Raw genomic sequence first — 13,913 nt, 5'->3', positions numbered from 1 at the left:
TCCTTTAATTCACTTTCAAAAAATCAGTATGTTTCATACTTGCCCCCGAAGTATTCCCTGGGGGACAGGAAGGTGAACCCACCCTTGGAGCTCGGGAAGGGTATTGCAGAAAGAGGCCTGCCCCAGACCTCACAGAGCAGGTTGAAAACACATGCGAAATTTGCATTTTACCCTCTCGTATTTGGCATTGATTGTGACATAAAAATAGTCTTTGTTTATTCTTAATTTTTTTTTCAATCTCTAAGGGTAATTAACACTCCAGGAATATGTGCCATGTTTGTCTTTCTTGTTTTGTTTTGTTTTGAGATAGAGTCTCACTCTGTCACTCAGGCTGGAGTGCAGTGGCATGATCTTGGCTCACTGCAACCTCCACCTCCTGGGTTCAAGCAATTCTCATGCCTCAGACTTCCGAGTAGCCGGGACTACAGGCACCCGCCAGTCCGCCTGGCTAATTTTTGCATTTTTAGTAGAGACGGGGCTTCACCATGTTGGCCAGGCTAGTCTCGAGCTCCTGGCCTCAAGTGATCCGCCGGCCCCAGCCTCCCCAAATGCTGGGATTACAGATGTGAGCCACCGCGCTCGGCCCCCTGTTTGTCTTGAAGCATTGTGTCCCTCTGTGGTTCTTGACCCTATTGAACACATGCCTCCTCTACTTTAAAAATGTCAAAAATTTGCCTCTGTAATCCCAGCTACCCAGGAGACTGAGGTAGGAGGATCCCTTGAACTCAGGAGCTCAAGATCAGTGTGGGCAACATAGCAGCACTCCATTTCTTTAAGAAAGTGAACAATTCAAATAATGCCTTCTTAGTTATCCAGAAAAAACTTTCAAAGATAAAATAACCTAGTCACTCACATACTTTAAAAAAGAAATCAGCCGGGCGTGGTGGCTCACACCTGTAATCTCAGCACTTTGGGAGGCCGAAGTGGGTGGATCACTTGATCCCAGGAGTTTGAGAATAGCCTGGGCAACATGGTGAAATGCCGCCTCTGTAAAATATACAAAAATTAGCCAGGCATGGTGGCACACATCTATGCTTCCAGCTGCTTGGGAGGCTGAAGTGGGATGATCGCTTGAGCCCGGGAGGTTGAGGCTGCAGTGAGCCGAGATTGCACCACTGCACTCTAGCCTGGGCAACAGAATGAGATCCTGTCTCAAAATAAATAAATAAGAAAGAAATAAGTTCTTTGTTTGGTTTGCAAATTAGGAGGATCTAAGAGTATGTCATTCATTAAAATAACTTCAAAATGAGTTTGCCAACACAGGAAACCGCCTTTATATTATGTTTTATTCTTCATAGTAAAAATACCACTCAGTACAATTATACTTTGATATAGTTTTATCTTGGTACAATAGATGTTAGAATAATGATGCCAAGATAAACTTGTCAATGAGAAAAAGAAAGAAATAGTTCTAAAGTGCTAACCAGGAGGGATAAATTTAAAACATCATTAATAAAATAAAATTTATTTTTAATATGCAAATGTTTACTTACAACTCTGTCTAGATGACAAGGGGTCAATATCTGCCCCTGATTTAAATACGTTTGGATTTAACAGAATATTATTGATGCTTTTTCTTTACATTTGACCTTTTAAAATAAGGTTTAAATCAGTCTATTCATAGATAAAACCTGTGAATGAAAGCTGACACTGAAGTTTCCCATCAGTGACTCAAATGCTGCACACAGTGTTGTCATTGACAGCATGGTTTTCTGAAAAGAACAATTTTGTAAAGTTCCGGGTAAAACAAAGTAAATTTTCTTTTGACTTATCTGAAAGTGGCATTCCTGAAAAATTAAGTGTGTATTCAAACTATGCCAAAGAAAAAGTCTTGAATGTGTGAAACAGAGCAAAAGGTCTAGGTGTAGATCATCAGAAACAGTTTCAGCTGCATGATGGGTGGGCAGAACATTTGAGATGGTATGAGATGCAGGACAAGTCTATTTTGTCTCCTGCATTGTGGAATATCTGACATATCTGGCCCAGACTGGCAGTCAATGCCAATCATTGGGACAACCAAGAATGTCCCACGATTTTCTTACCCACCCACTATGGGTTGGCACTCCCCATACAGAGGACCCCAGTATCCCGTTGGTTGTGTAGGCTTCCTTTAGCGCGACCTCATTATCGGCAGCTCTCAGTGCAGTGCAAACGCTACCTGGAGGCGCTGAAAAGCCCTTGTGATTCCATGTCTTCCTTCTCCGCAGGGACTGAAGATCAGCGTGCTGTGGACACTGTACTATGGCATCCTTAGTGCTTTTGCGCCCGTGTATAGCTGGATCCTGGTGCTCCGGGGCCTGGTGGGCTTCGGGATTGGAGGAGTTCCCCAGTCGTAAGTAAATACCCAGTGCTGGCTATGCAGCCAGGCTGCCCATCCACATGTCTGTTCATGGCCTGGGTCGGGAGGTAGGGGCTAAGAGGGGGGAGCAAGGGTGCGGAGATAGCTATACCAGGGCTCCCAGGATCAAGGAGCTATGGTGTAGCAAGAAAATAGCATCATTATCAGTATTGTTAGGATAAACAACAGCAGCAAAACAACACAATGGCTGGAAGGTTGCAAGCGAAATAATAACGCATCTAACATTGATGGACTGTTCTACTTGGACGCATCGCAGCAGCCCAAGAGGTGTGTGTTACTGTATTATTTCAATCTCTGTTTTACAGTTGGGGAAACTGAGGCTCAGAGAGTGAAATCATCTGTTTGAATCACATGGTGGGTAACTACAACATCCATGCTTTTAGCCACTATGAATGCTGCTTTCCACACAATTCCAACCTAAACACAAGGCAGGGTATGATGCTGACCACATGTCACCCGGGCAGTAATTTGCTGGTGTTGTAGTTTAAGGTACTGAGAATATTCAGAGCTGTAGGAAGAAGCCACTGTCTCCTGGGGGATTGAGGAGGACTTCCTATTTGTGATGGGCCCCGAAGCAGAAATTGGCACACTATGGCATATGGGCAGAATTCGACCTGCTGACTGGTTTTGTTAATAAAGTTTTATTGGAACACATTGCAACCTCCATTTATGTATTATCCATGGTCATTTTCATGCCATAGCAACAGAACTGAGTAGTTTCAGCAGATATATGGCCTGCAAAGCCTGAACTATTTACTATGTGGCCCAATATAGAAAATGCGTGTTGGACCCCACCCTAAAAAATAATAGCTAATATTTCGTGTTAACTATGTGGCAGATGCTGTTCTAAATTGTTTACCCAGACGATCTCCTTTAAGCTCTCATTTTCCCTAGAAGGTAAATTCTATTATTAACCCCATTTTACAGATAAAGAAACTGAGGCACAGAGAGGTAAAGTAACTTGCTCCAGGCAACACAGCCAGGAAGTGGTGGAGCTGTAATATGAACTGGACCTTCTAACCCCAGTGCCTGGGCTCTATACCCATTGCATTTTACTGCCTTGCTATTAAGAAGGCAAAGGGTTTGGAAAGACCCAGAAGGAGACTTAGAGAAGATGTAGGATGTTTCCTAGGAAGAGAACCACATGAAAAGAGGAAGCTGCAGAGGAGGCTGAGGAAGGCTAGTTGTCTGGTTGGTCAGCTTGGAAGGATGAGATCTATAAGAATTGAAAGCTGGCCAGGCGCGGTGGCTCATGCCTGTAATCCCAGCACTTTGGGAGGCCAAGACAGATAGATCACTTGAGCTCAGGAGTTCGAGACCAGCCTGACCAACATGGTGAAACACCATCTCTACTAAAAAATACAAAAATTAGCCAGGCTTGGCGGTGGGCGCCTGTAGTCCCAGATACTTGGGAGGCTAAAGCAGGAGAATTGCTTGAACCCGGGAGGGATAGATTGCAGTGAGCCAAGATCGTACCACTGTACTCCAGCCTGGGCAACAGAGTGAGACTTTGTCTCAATAAAAATTAAAAAAAAAAAAAAAGAATTAAAAGCTGAGATTGGACAGGTAGGCCAGGGCAAGCTTGTTAAAGGCCTAAAATGCCAGGCCAAAGGGATTCTATTGGTGATGAGGAGCCACTGAGAGTTCTTGAGCGGTGGAGGTACTTTAGAAGTATGAATGTGGCTGTGGCAGGTAGAGCAGCTTGGAGGTAAGGAATCGTATTGCAATAATGTAGGCAAAGTTTGCAAGAGGACTAGGGCGATCCCTTGTAGGGTATTCATTTATTCCACCAATTTTTTTTGAGCACCTATAAATGCTAGGTGCTGGGATGCAGCATTGAGCGAGAGCACCATGGTCCCTGTTCTAGGATGGGATCCTGGGGAAGAGACTTTGAGATGGAGATTACTGTGCGGGTGGTTACTAGGATTAACACTTGCAAGCAACTGAGAAAATTAGGAGCTGCAGAGGGAGAAGTCGAATTGCAATACCATTGCCACAGAGGCCTCTGCTCAGCTTACAGGGGTTCAGAAGCTGAGGCAGCCCTTCAGAGGTGTTTCAGATTGGGGCAGGGGGGCTAGGCCTTTTCACCCTCACACCAACCAGGCATTGGATGTGGGCGGGCTGCCCTCAAGGATGGAGCATGACCATTGGCAAGGCAGCTACTTTTGGCCAAGGCAACTTCTGCAAGGGACTCAGCTATGAGCTCCCAGCAGGCAAGGCTGCTGCTCATTTTGGAGGGAATAAATGCCTCAGTCCCGAAGGGCAGACCTCGTGGCACATCACAGCATCCTCCACAGTCCAGGGTGGACCCACTTGCTTCAAATATAGTCATGCATCACTTAATGATGGGGATGTATTAAGAGAAATGCATCAATAGGTGATTTTGTCACCGTGCAAACATCATAGACTGTCCTCACACAAACCTAGATGGGACAACCTCCTACACAGCTAGGCTATATGGTATAGCCTATTGCTCCAGGGCTACACACCATGTAACTGTGCTAAATACTGCAGACAATTTGACCACAATGGTATTTGTGTATCTGAACATATCTAGACATAGAAAACCTACAGTAGAGACACAGTATTAATTTTTTTTTAAAGGCCAGGCATGGTACCTCACACCTGTAATCTCAGCACTTTGGGAGGCTGAAGAAGGAGGATCCCTTGAGCCCAGGAGTCTGAGATCAGCCTGGGCAACAAGGCTAGCCCCCCTCGCTATTAAAGAAAAATGAAAATAGGCCAACTCTGGGTGCACTGCCTGTGAGTTAGCCCTGCTCTGCACGGAGCAGTACTCTTCAATAAAAGATTGCGAAATAAATTAATTATCACAGTATTATAATCTTATGGGCCCACCATCATATATGTGGTCTGTTGTTGACTCAAATGTGTTATGCAGCCCATAATTGTAATCCGTTCACCCCTCCTCAGACCAGTTCTCCCAGGATTCTGGTTAGTCTCTTTTCTGCAGTAAATTAATCTATAGTCCCTGTGATTGCTGCCGGCCTCATGGCGCAGAGGATGCCGATGGGGCTCATAGTTGAGTCCCTTGCAGAAGTTGCCTTGGTCAAAAGGCCAAATATCTCTCACCTCCACTCCCCATTCTAAATTCCTCTCAGCTTCAGTGAGCACCCCCGCTGATCTAGATGGTTTACCTAGGTGGGTGACTGAGACCTCATGCCTAAGGGGTTCGAGTCCCTGGTCGCCATGCCTCTTTTAGGCCATATTTGCTGTGCTTGTCCATTTAACACCAAAATTCAGCAGGAGATTACCAAGAGATGTCTGGTATATCATCTGGGTGACCCTATGATAGATGGGGCTTATTAAGTCTTAATGATGGCTAGGATCAATTTCTCCGACACAGTGGTGACTCTTTTTCTTGCCTGTTCATTTCTCGACACAAAGGAGCCCAAAGTTACTGGGTAGTAGCTGTTTCTTAAAGTCTAATGGGTGCGGGCATGGTGGCTCAAGCCTGTAATGCCAACACTTTGGGAGGCCAGGGTGGGTGGATCATCTGAGGACAGGAGTTCGAGATCAGCCTGGCCGACACAGTGAAACCCCATCTCTACTAAAACTACAAAAATTAGCTGGGTGTGGTGGCGCATGTCTGTAATCCCAGCTACTTGGGAGGCTGAGGCAGGAGAATCCTGTGAACCCAGGAGACAGGGGTTGCAGTGAACCGAGAGCATACCACTGCAATCCAGCCTCAGCGACAGAGCAAAACTCCATTTCAAAAAAAAAAAAAAAAAAAAAAAAAAGGCCGGGGGGGATTCTTGCTGTGTCTCCTGTGGAAGTTTTCCCTCCCTGGGAGCCAGGACCTCTAGACCCACAGAGCCCAGAAGCTGCAGGATGTGAAGTACAAATCCCCTGATCCAGGTCACTGGGACTGATGACAAGGAAGCCTACTCTTACTTCAACCCCTTAATTTCCAGACCCATGAATCTTTTCTCCTGGGAAAGAAGCATCATAATGGTAGTGGATTTAAGTGGGTATGGTGTCCTGGAGGACAGTGCCCCACGGTCATAGGGCATCATCTCCAAGCTGACACCTTAGTGTCACCTTCAGAGTGCTGTCCCATTGCTCTCTCAGACCAGCAGCTTCAGGATAGCACAATATATGATAGGACCAGTGGATTCCAGGCCATACATCCACTTCTACATCTCCTTCACTCTATGTGGGCTCCTTGGGTCCCAAGCAATGTTATGAGGGATCCTTTGTCAGTGGGTCAGACATTGTGTGAGCCCTCGGGTGATGGTGGTGACCGAGACCTTGTGGGCAGGAGAGTTAAACCAGTACCCAGAACTGGGCAGATTCAGTCAAAATAAATTGCTGCTCCTTCAAAACTGGAAGAGTCCAATGTACCTAAGTTGCTACCAAGTGACATGGAATGGTTCCATCCTGGGGGGCTCCACGTTGGTCTCTGTTGCTGGCAGGCTGGCTCTTCAGCAGCACAAGCAGCAAGATCAGCATTAGAGGGTGGGGATCTGTTCAGTCCTGCCAGAGCGCCCACCCTCTCAGGGGTAATAGTTCAGGGATTGACTTCTTATGCCTGTTGAGCATCGTGATTGGGGAAGACCGGAAGACAGAGCCTAGAAGGGTAATGCTAATTCCTTTTTTTTTTTTTTTTTGAGACGGAATCTTGCTCTGTCGCCCAGGCTGGAGTGCAGTGGCCGAATCTCAGCTCACTGCAAGCTCCGCCTCCCGGGTTCACGCCGTTCTCCTGCCTCAGCCTCCCGAGCAGCTGGGACTACACGCGCCCGCCACCATGTCCGACTAATTCTTTTTGTACTTTTAGTGGAGACGGGGTTTCACCGTGTTAGCCAGGATGGTCTCGATCTCCTGACCTCGTGATCTGCCAGCCTCGGCCTCCCAAACTGCTGGGATTACAGGCATGAGCTACCGCGCCCGACCAGGGTAATGCTAATTCTAAAATAGATCATAGGCTCTGAAACCAGACTGCTTGGGTTTGAATCCTGGTTGCTCTGTCACATAATAGCTATAGGACCTCAGGCAAGTCACAGAACCTTCCTACATCTGTTTCCTCATCTCTAAAATGGAACAACAACATCCCCACCTCATGAGGCCCCTTAAAATCATAGTCATTAAATGACAACATTCTGTAAAATGCCCAGGACAGTGCCTGGCAGAGCACTCAAGATTTATTAACAAGCATTTGATCTGCTGAAGGCTTTGGTAAGAAGCTCAAGTGTCATTGTGATGGATGATGGATGACGGATGAATGACTCAAGGTATCACTGTAGACAGAACAGGGACAGGGGAGACATGACCACATGGATTTAACACATGAGCAAACCCCCAGCCGCCTCCTGCCACTTGGGAGGCTGGAGGATGGTGAGTGGCTCTCAGCTCTCCTCAGTCCTTCCCTCCTTGATTCATGGTTAATTCCTCCAGGGCTCTGTAGAGCAGGCATTTGACACACACTTCTGAATCTGGGATGAGCTTACAAACCACTGGAGCTTGAAGCAAAGGCTATTAACGGAGCTGCAGCCATAAATCTGGGCTGGCAGGGGCTTGTGGACAATGTACTCCACTTCTGGCTCAGCTCCAGGAATTCCTGCAGACACAACCACTGCCCTATTCATGAGTATGATGAGTTCATTGAGTACAATACAGTTTTCCCCTAGTGGCTGGGAGGAATGTACTCACAGAACAGCAAATCAAATTCCCTTACCAGGGACGCTCAGAGAGACGCCAGCAGAAATAGACTTCAAACAGTCACTGGATTTTCTTCTTATATAAGGAAAGAAAAAGGAATTAAATATACAGAATGCCCACAGAAATTCTTGTTCAAGACTGTAGAATGAGAAGAGACATTTGCTATTTCTCCTTCTTCCACATTTCCTGGAAATGACATAGAAGTAGAAAGAAATAGAATAAATCTTTTCTTTCTGCAAGGGACGGGGTCTTGCTCTGTTACCCAGGCTGGAGTCCAGTGGCACAATCATGGCTCACTGCAGCCTCGAACTCCCAGGCTCAAGTGATCCTTCTGCCTCAGCCTTCCAGGCACACACCACCATGCTCAGCTAATTTTTTCTACTTTTTGGTGGAGATTGGGGTCTCACTGTGTTGCCTGGGCTGGTCTTGAATAACTGACCTCAAGCGATCTGCCTGCCTTGGCCTTCCAAAGTGCTAGGATTACAGGCAGGCATCAAGATGCCCAGCTAAGAAATAGAATAAACAGTGCTTGAGAGCAAGAAAACAGTGCCATCAGTGGATCAGAATTTTGAGAAGTCTCTGGAAGCTTATAAGCAGATGGGATTGCAAGGGTGGAGTAACTGGAACAGAGAAAACCACACCCTAAAACGGCAAAGGGGCGGGACTACGAAGAGAAAGAGAGATTCTTCCGTGGGGCTCTGGGGTAGTGGCACAGGACATCAGGGGAATAAAATAAAGGACACAGAGGAGCTAGGAGGGCCTTTCCCCCTTATCTCATGCTTATCTTAAGGGTCCCCGGCTTGCCTGCCTGCTCCCTACCTCTTCCCCATTTAGTTGTTCATGTATTGAACACTGCTATAGCCCTTCCGTTTGGTTATTGAGCTATTACTACATTCCAGACACTGAGCCTCGTGCTTTACATATATTACCACTTCAATGCTCATAACATCTTAGGATATAGATGTTATGATCATCTCCACTTTACAGGTACAAAAGCTGGAGCTTTGTAGAAACTAAGTAGCATGCCCAAGGTCACACAGCTAGTAAATGGCAGAGCTAAGGTTTAGACATCACTTGACCCTCCAAACCTATTCTCTGAACTACTCCACTAAATAGCATTTTTTTTTTTTCCCTGTCACCCAGGCTGGAATGCAGTGGCATGATATCTTGGCTCACTGCAACCTCCACCTCCTGGGTTCAAGCTATCCTCCCACCTCAGCTTCCCGAGTAGCTGGGATTACAGGAGCACGCCACCACACCTGGCTAATTTTTGTATTTTTAATAGAGATGGGGTTTCACCATGTTGGCCAGCCTGGTCTCAAACTCCTGACCTCAAGTGATTCGCCTGCCTCAGCCTTCCAAAGTGCTGGGATTACAGGCGTGAGCCACCCTACCCAGCCTAAATAGCTCTTTTATCTGTGAGGAGGGCAAATAAAAACTAGAAACGAAATTACAGAAGAAATATTTAGCCACCCAAGAGAGCCACTGGCTTCCCACCACTGTAACTCTATCCACTTACACAAAAATAGTGTCTTAATTATACAATGTTCCTATCTAGTTACAAAAATGACTCCCCTAAGTTCATTATTTGGAAACATTTACTTGGAGATATTTTGATGTGATTAAATACAATTAAAAGTTTCCATTAATTTACAATAGCTATACCCTATTGCAGCAACTCATAAAATCAGATGAAAAAGATTTTGCTGTGTAAGTCTTAAAAGCTCAACAACTGAAAGTCCCTGTAATGTACTCTGAATGTTAAGTATAAATGTCAATTAGGGCTGGGAGTGGTGGTTCACACCTGTAATCCCAGCACTTTGGGAGGCCGAGACGGGTGGATCACCTGAGGTGGGGAGTTCGAAACCAGCCTGACCAACATGGAGAAGCCCCGTCTCTACTAAAAATACAAAATTAGCTGGGTATGGTGGCACATGCTTGTAATCCCAGCTACTCGGGAGGCTGAGGCAGGAGAATCGCTTGAACCCGGGAGGCAGAGGTTGCAGTGAGCTGAGATCGCGCCACTGCACTCCAGCCTAGGCAACAAGAACGAAACTCCATCTCAGACCACAGAAAAAAAAAAAAAAAAAGAAAGTCAATTAGGTCATTAAGGATCCTGTTCCTCTACCCTGATCTGTGCTTTTCTACGACCCTCCTTCTCTCCTCCCTTCCTCATTCTTTTCTTCCTTCCCCCAAAGTAGAGATTCTCATTCTTGGTGATAAGAACAACAACAACATTAGCCTTAATAGTGATGATGATGGTGATAATAACGGAGTTTACCAAGTGCTGGGCACTTTGCTAAACATTCTGCTCAGACTACCTTACTTGGTCCATTGAACAACTGTTTTATCGCCATATGACAGATGCGAAAACCGAGGCTTAGAGCTCACAAGGGACTTGCTGGAGGTCAGATAGTTGTTATTATTATTTTTGAAACCAGATTTTGCTCTGTTGCCGAGGCTGGAGTGCAGCAACATGACCATACCTCCCTGCAACCCCAAACTTTTGGGCTCAAGCGATCCTCCCACCACAGCCTCTGGAGTCGCTAAAGTGTGTGCCACTACACCCAGCTAATTTTTTAAATTTTTTGTTGAGATGGGCTACAGAGGACAGAGTAGATGGTCTCACTATGTTACCCAGGCTGTTCTTGAACTCAAGTGATCCTCCCATCTTGGCCTCCCAAAGTGTTGGGATTACAGGTGTGAGTCGTCATGCCTGGCCAGATGGTTATTACGTGTAGTGTAGGAGGCCTGGGCACAGTGGCTCACGCCTGTAATTCCAGCACTTTGGAAGGCTGGGGCGGGTGGATCACTTGAGGCCAGGAGTTTGAGACCAGCCTGGGCAACAAGGCAAAACCCCATCTCTTCTAAAAATACAAAAATTAGCCAGGCATGGTGGTGCACACCTGTAATCTTAGCTACTTGGGAGGCTGAGGTAGGAGAATCGCTTGAACCCGGGAAGCGGAGGTTGCAGTGAGCTGAGATTGCACCACTACACTCCAGCCTGGGTGACAGAGTGAGACTCTGACTCGAAAAAAAAAAAAAAGTGGAATGTAGGGTTTGCTTCTACTTTGTAACAAACCACCTTCGCATTCATGGTTTAAAACAATGATTAATTCAACTCATGATTCTGCAGTGAGGCAGTTTGGTGTCTCCTCTAGACTCTATGGGGCTTGCTCAAATGTCTTCAGTCCACTGAATCGGGGGCACCTGGGCACCTGGTCCCATGGCACCTGGACAAGGGTGGATGGCAGCAAGCAGAAGCCACAAAGCTTCTCGAGGCCTAAGCTTGGAACTAGCATAACATCATTTCTGCTACATTCTGATGGTCAAAGCAAGTCACAAGGCCACCCAGATCCCAGGGAGGGGGAAATGAACTCTTGATGGGACGTGCTGCAGTCACACTGCAAAGGTGCATAGATACTGGGAAGGAAAGTATTGGAGCAACTTTGGCAAGCCAGTTATAACTGGGTTCAAATCCAGGTGTGTCTGGTGCCAAAGCCCTAACCATGTTGAACAACAATTTCAAAGGGGTTTCTAGCATATATAGTCAGAAGGTCCTGTTAAATCATTTATGTCCATGGCATCTCTGGTACTGATTTGGAGAATGACTCTGGTGTGTAGAGCTGGTGGTTCTTAACAGGTTTATATTCCCTTTAAGGCAGGTAAGAGAAATCACATGTAGAATCCCAGATAATTACACTTTCTGTCTACGGAGGGACATCAAGAAGGAATAGACTTTAATTCAAGCCAGGGAATTAAATACAATTTTATTTTTGTCATTACAAACAGTATACTTTTGTTTTAGAAAATTTAGAAAATGCAAATAAGCACCAACGAAATGATAATCACCTCTTACTGCGCGGTGTCTCCACGAAAATACCAACACAGGTTGGCACTGGGCCAGTATGTTTTACTTCCAGTAGAGGGCGCCATGCACCGCAGTCAAACACCATTTATGCAAGCCGCTGCGAGGGGAAACCTGGAGTAAGGTAACCCACGCCCTCCTTGTGTTTTAGCTGCTCTTAAAGACGATACCTCAGGTAGCTGCCCAGCTGTTCTACCTTGAAACCTGCCCTAGAATGATCTTCAAATCGGTGTTAACAATGAGCTTATACACAAAGCCTGTCCTCGTTCCTCCAAAGACCAGGCAGAAATGCCAGGCTGAGATCACAGGTTCTTTCTTTCCAAACACGTGATCCAAATGGCAAGCCTCTAATTGCCCAGTGCTGTAAATGTGATTATTTGCAGTGGGAATTTATTTATGCCAGAATCAGCTGATTCTTGGCATTGCTAATTTCATTGCTCATTCTTTTATTTTTCAGTCTGATTATAATAATTGCCATACTTTGGATAAAGATCAAGTAGCTTGTTTTCATAATGAACTGCTATAAATAATGGCCAAATGTGGGGCACAACAATTATAGGAAAAGACGTTTCTTGTAGCACAGGTGGCAAAAGGAAGAAACTGAACACAACCTAAGCATTCATCAATAAGGGGCAGTTAAATAAATGATACTACCGAGATGAGGAAGGCTATGCAGCTGTTAAGAATAATGCTCAGCTGAGCGTGGTGGCTCATGCCTGCAATCCCAGCACTTTAGGAAGAGACTGAAGCAGGCAGATCGCTTGACTCAGGCATTCAAGACCAGCCTGGGCAACATGGTGAAACCTTGTCTCTGCAAAAAATACAAAAATTAGCCAAGTGTGGTGGTGCACACCTGTAGTCCCAGCTATTCAGGAGGCTGAGGTGGGAGGATCATCTACCCCAGGAGATCAAGGCTACAGTAAGCTGAGATCGTGTCACTGCACTCCAGCCTGGGTGACAGAGTGAGATGCTGTCTCAAAAGAAAAAAATAAAAAGAGTAATTCTTGGCCAGGCATGGTGGCTCATGCCTGTAGTTCCAGCACTTTGGGAGGCCAAGGCAAGAGGATTGCTTGAGCCCAGGAGTGTGAGACCAGCCTGGACAAAATAGTGAGACTCCATGTCTACAAAAAAAAAGAAGAAAGAAAAGGAAAAATCAGCTGGGCATGACTGTGCATGCCTGTCACCCCAGCTACTTGGGAGACTGAGGCGGGAGAATCATTTGAGCCCAGGAGCTCAAGGCTGCAGTGAGCTATGATCACACCACTACACTCCAGCCTGGGTGACAAACCAGACCCTGTCTCAAAAATAAATAAAACTGTAGATTTACCTCTCCTAACATGAAAAGATTTCCATATTGTCTTGTTGAAGCAGATTCTAACACAGAAATTCAAGAGCAAGAAGTTTCCTCTGGGAGACTCAGCCGCAGGTCCTCCAAATGGTCCCGCTTCACGGATGAGGGAACTGTCCAGTGAGGGTGACTCCTGGGAAGTTTAAATTCTTTGGCACTTCTAACCTGCCACAAAGGCTGGCCAGGCAAGCTTTAATGGCCAGAGAAAGTTCTCTGGAAACAGTCACAGGTACTGGCTGTTGGAAGGTGGGCTGGCATGCGTGGATGTGCTAAGAATGGGGATGTTTGGGTAGAACGCTGAGAGTGTGCTGTGTGTGTTAAAAAAAAAAAAAAAAAAAAAAAGAAGGAAAGAGGCCAGGTGCAGTGACTCACACCTGTAATCCCAGCACTTTGAGAGGCCGAGGTGGGCGGATCACAAGGTCAGGAGATCGAGACCATCCTGGCTAACACGGTGAAACCCCATCTGTACTAAAAATACAAAAATTAGCTGGGCGTGGTGGCAGGAGCCTGTAGTCCCAGCTACTCGGGAGGCTGAGGCAGGAGAATGGCGTGAACCCGGGAGGTGGAGCTTACAGTGAGCCGAGATTGCACCACTGCACTCCAGCCTGGGTGACAGAGCGAGACTCTGTCTCAAAAAAAAAAAAAAAAAAAAAGGAAAGAAG

General features: G+C 46.1%; 1 protein-coding gene across 1 annotated transcript in view; it reads left to right on the top strand.

Annotated features, from left to right (window-relative positions):
* The window catches only part of SVOP (SV2 related protein), a 102,888-nt gene that overhangs the window by 52,017 nt on the left and 36,958 nt on the right, over positions 1–13,913 (top strand). The window contains exon 6 of the mRNA XM_023199050.2: positions 2,208–2,332. Coding sequence (XP_023054818.1) covers positions 2,208–2,332 — 125 coding nt within the window. The remainder of the gene's footprint in view (positions 1–2,207; positions 2,333–13,913) is intronic.

Source organism: Piliocolobus tephrosceles, chromosome 10 (genome assembly GCF_002776525.5).
Source record: "Piliocolobus tephrosceles isolate RC106 chromosome 10, ASM277652v3, whole genome shotgun sequence".
Taxonomy (NCBI): domain Eukaryota; kingdom Metazoa; phylum Chordata; class Mammalia; order Primates; family Cercopithecidae; genus Piliocolobus; species Piliocolobus tephrosceles.
The sequence above is the reverse complement of the archived record's forward strand: the minus strand, read 5'-3'. Positions and strand labels throughout refer to the sequence as shown.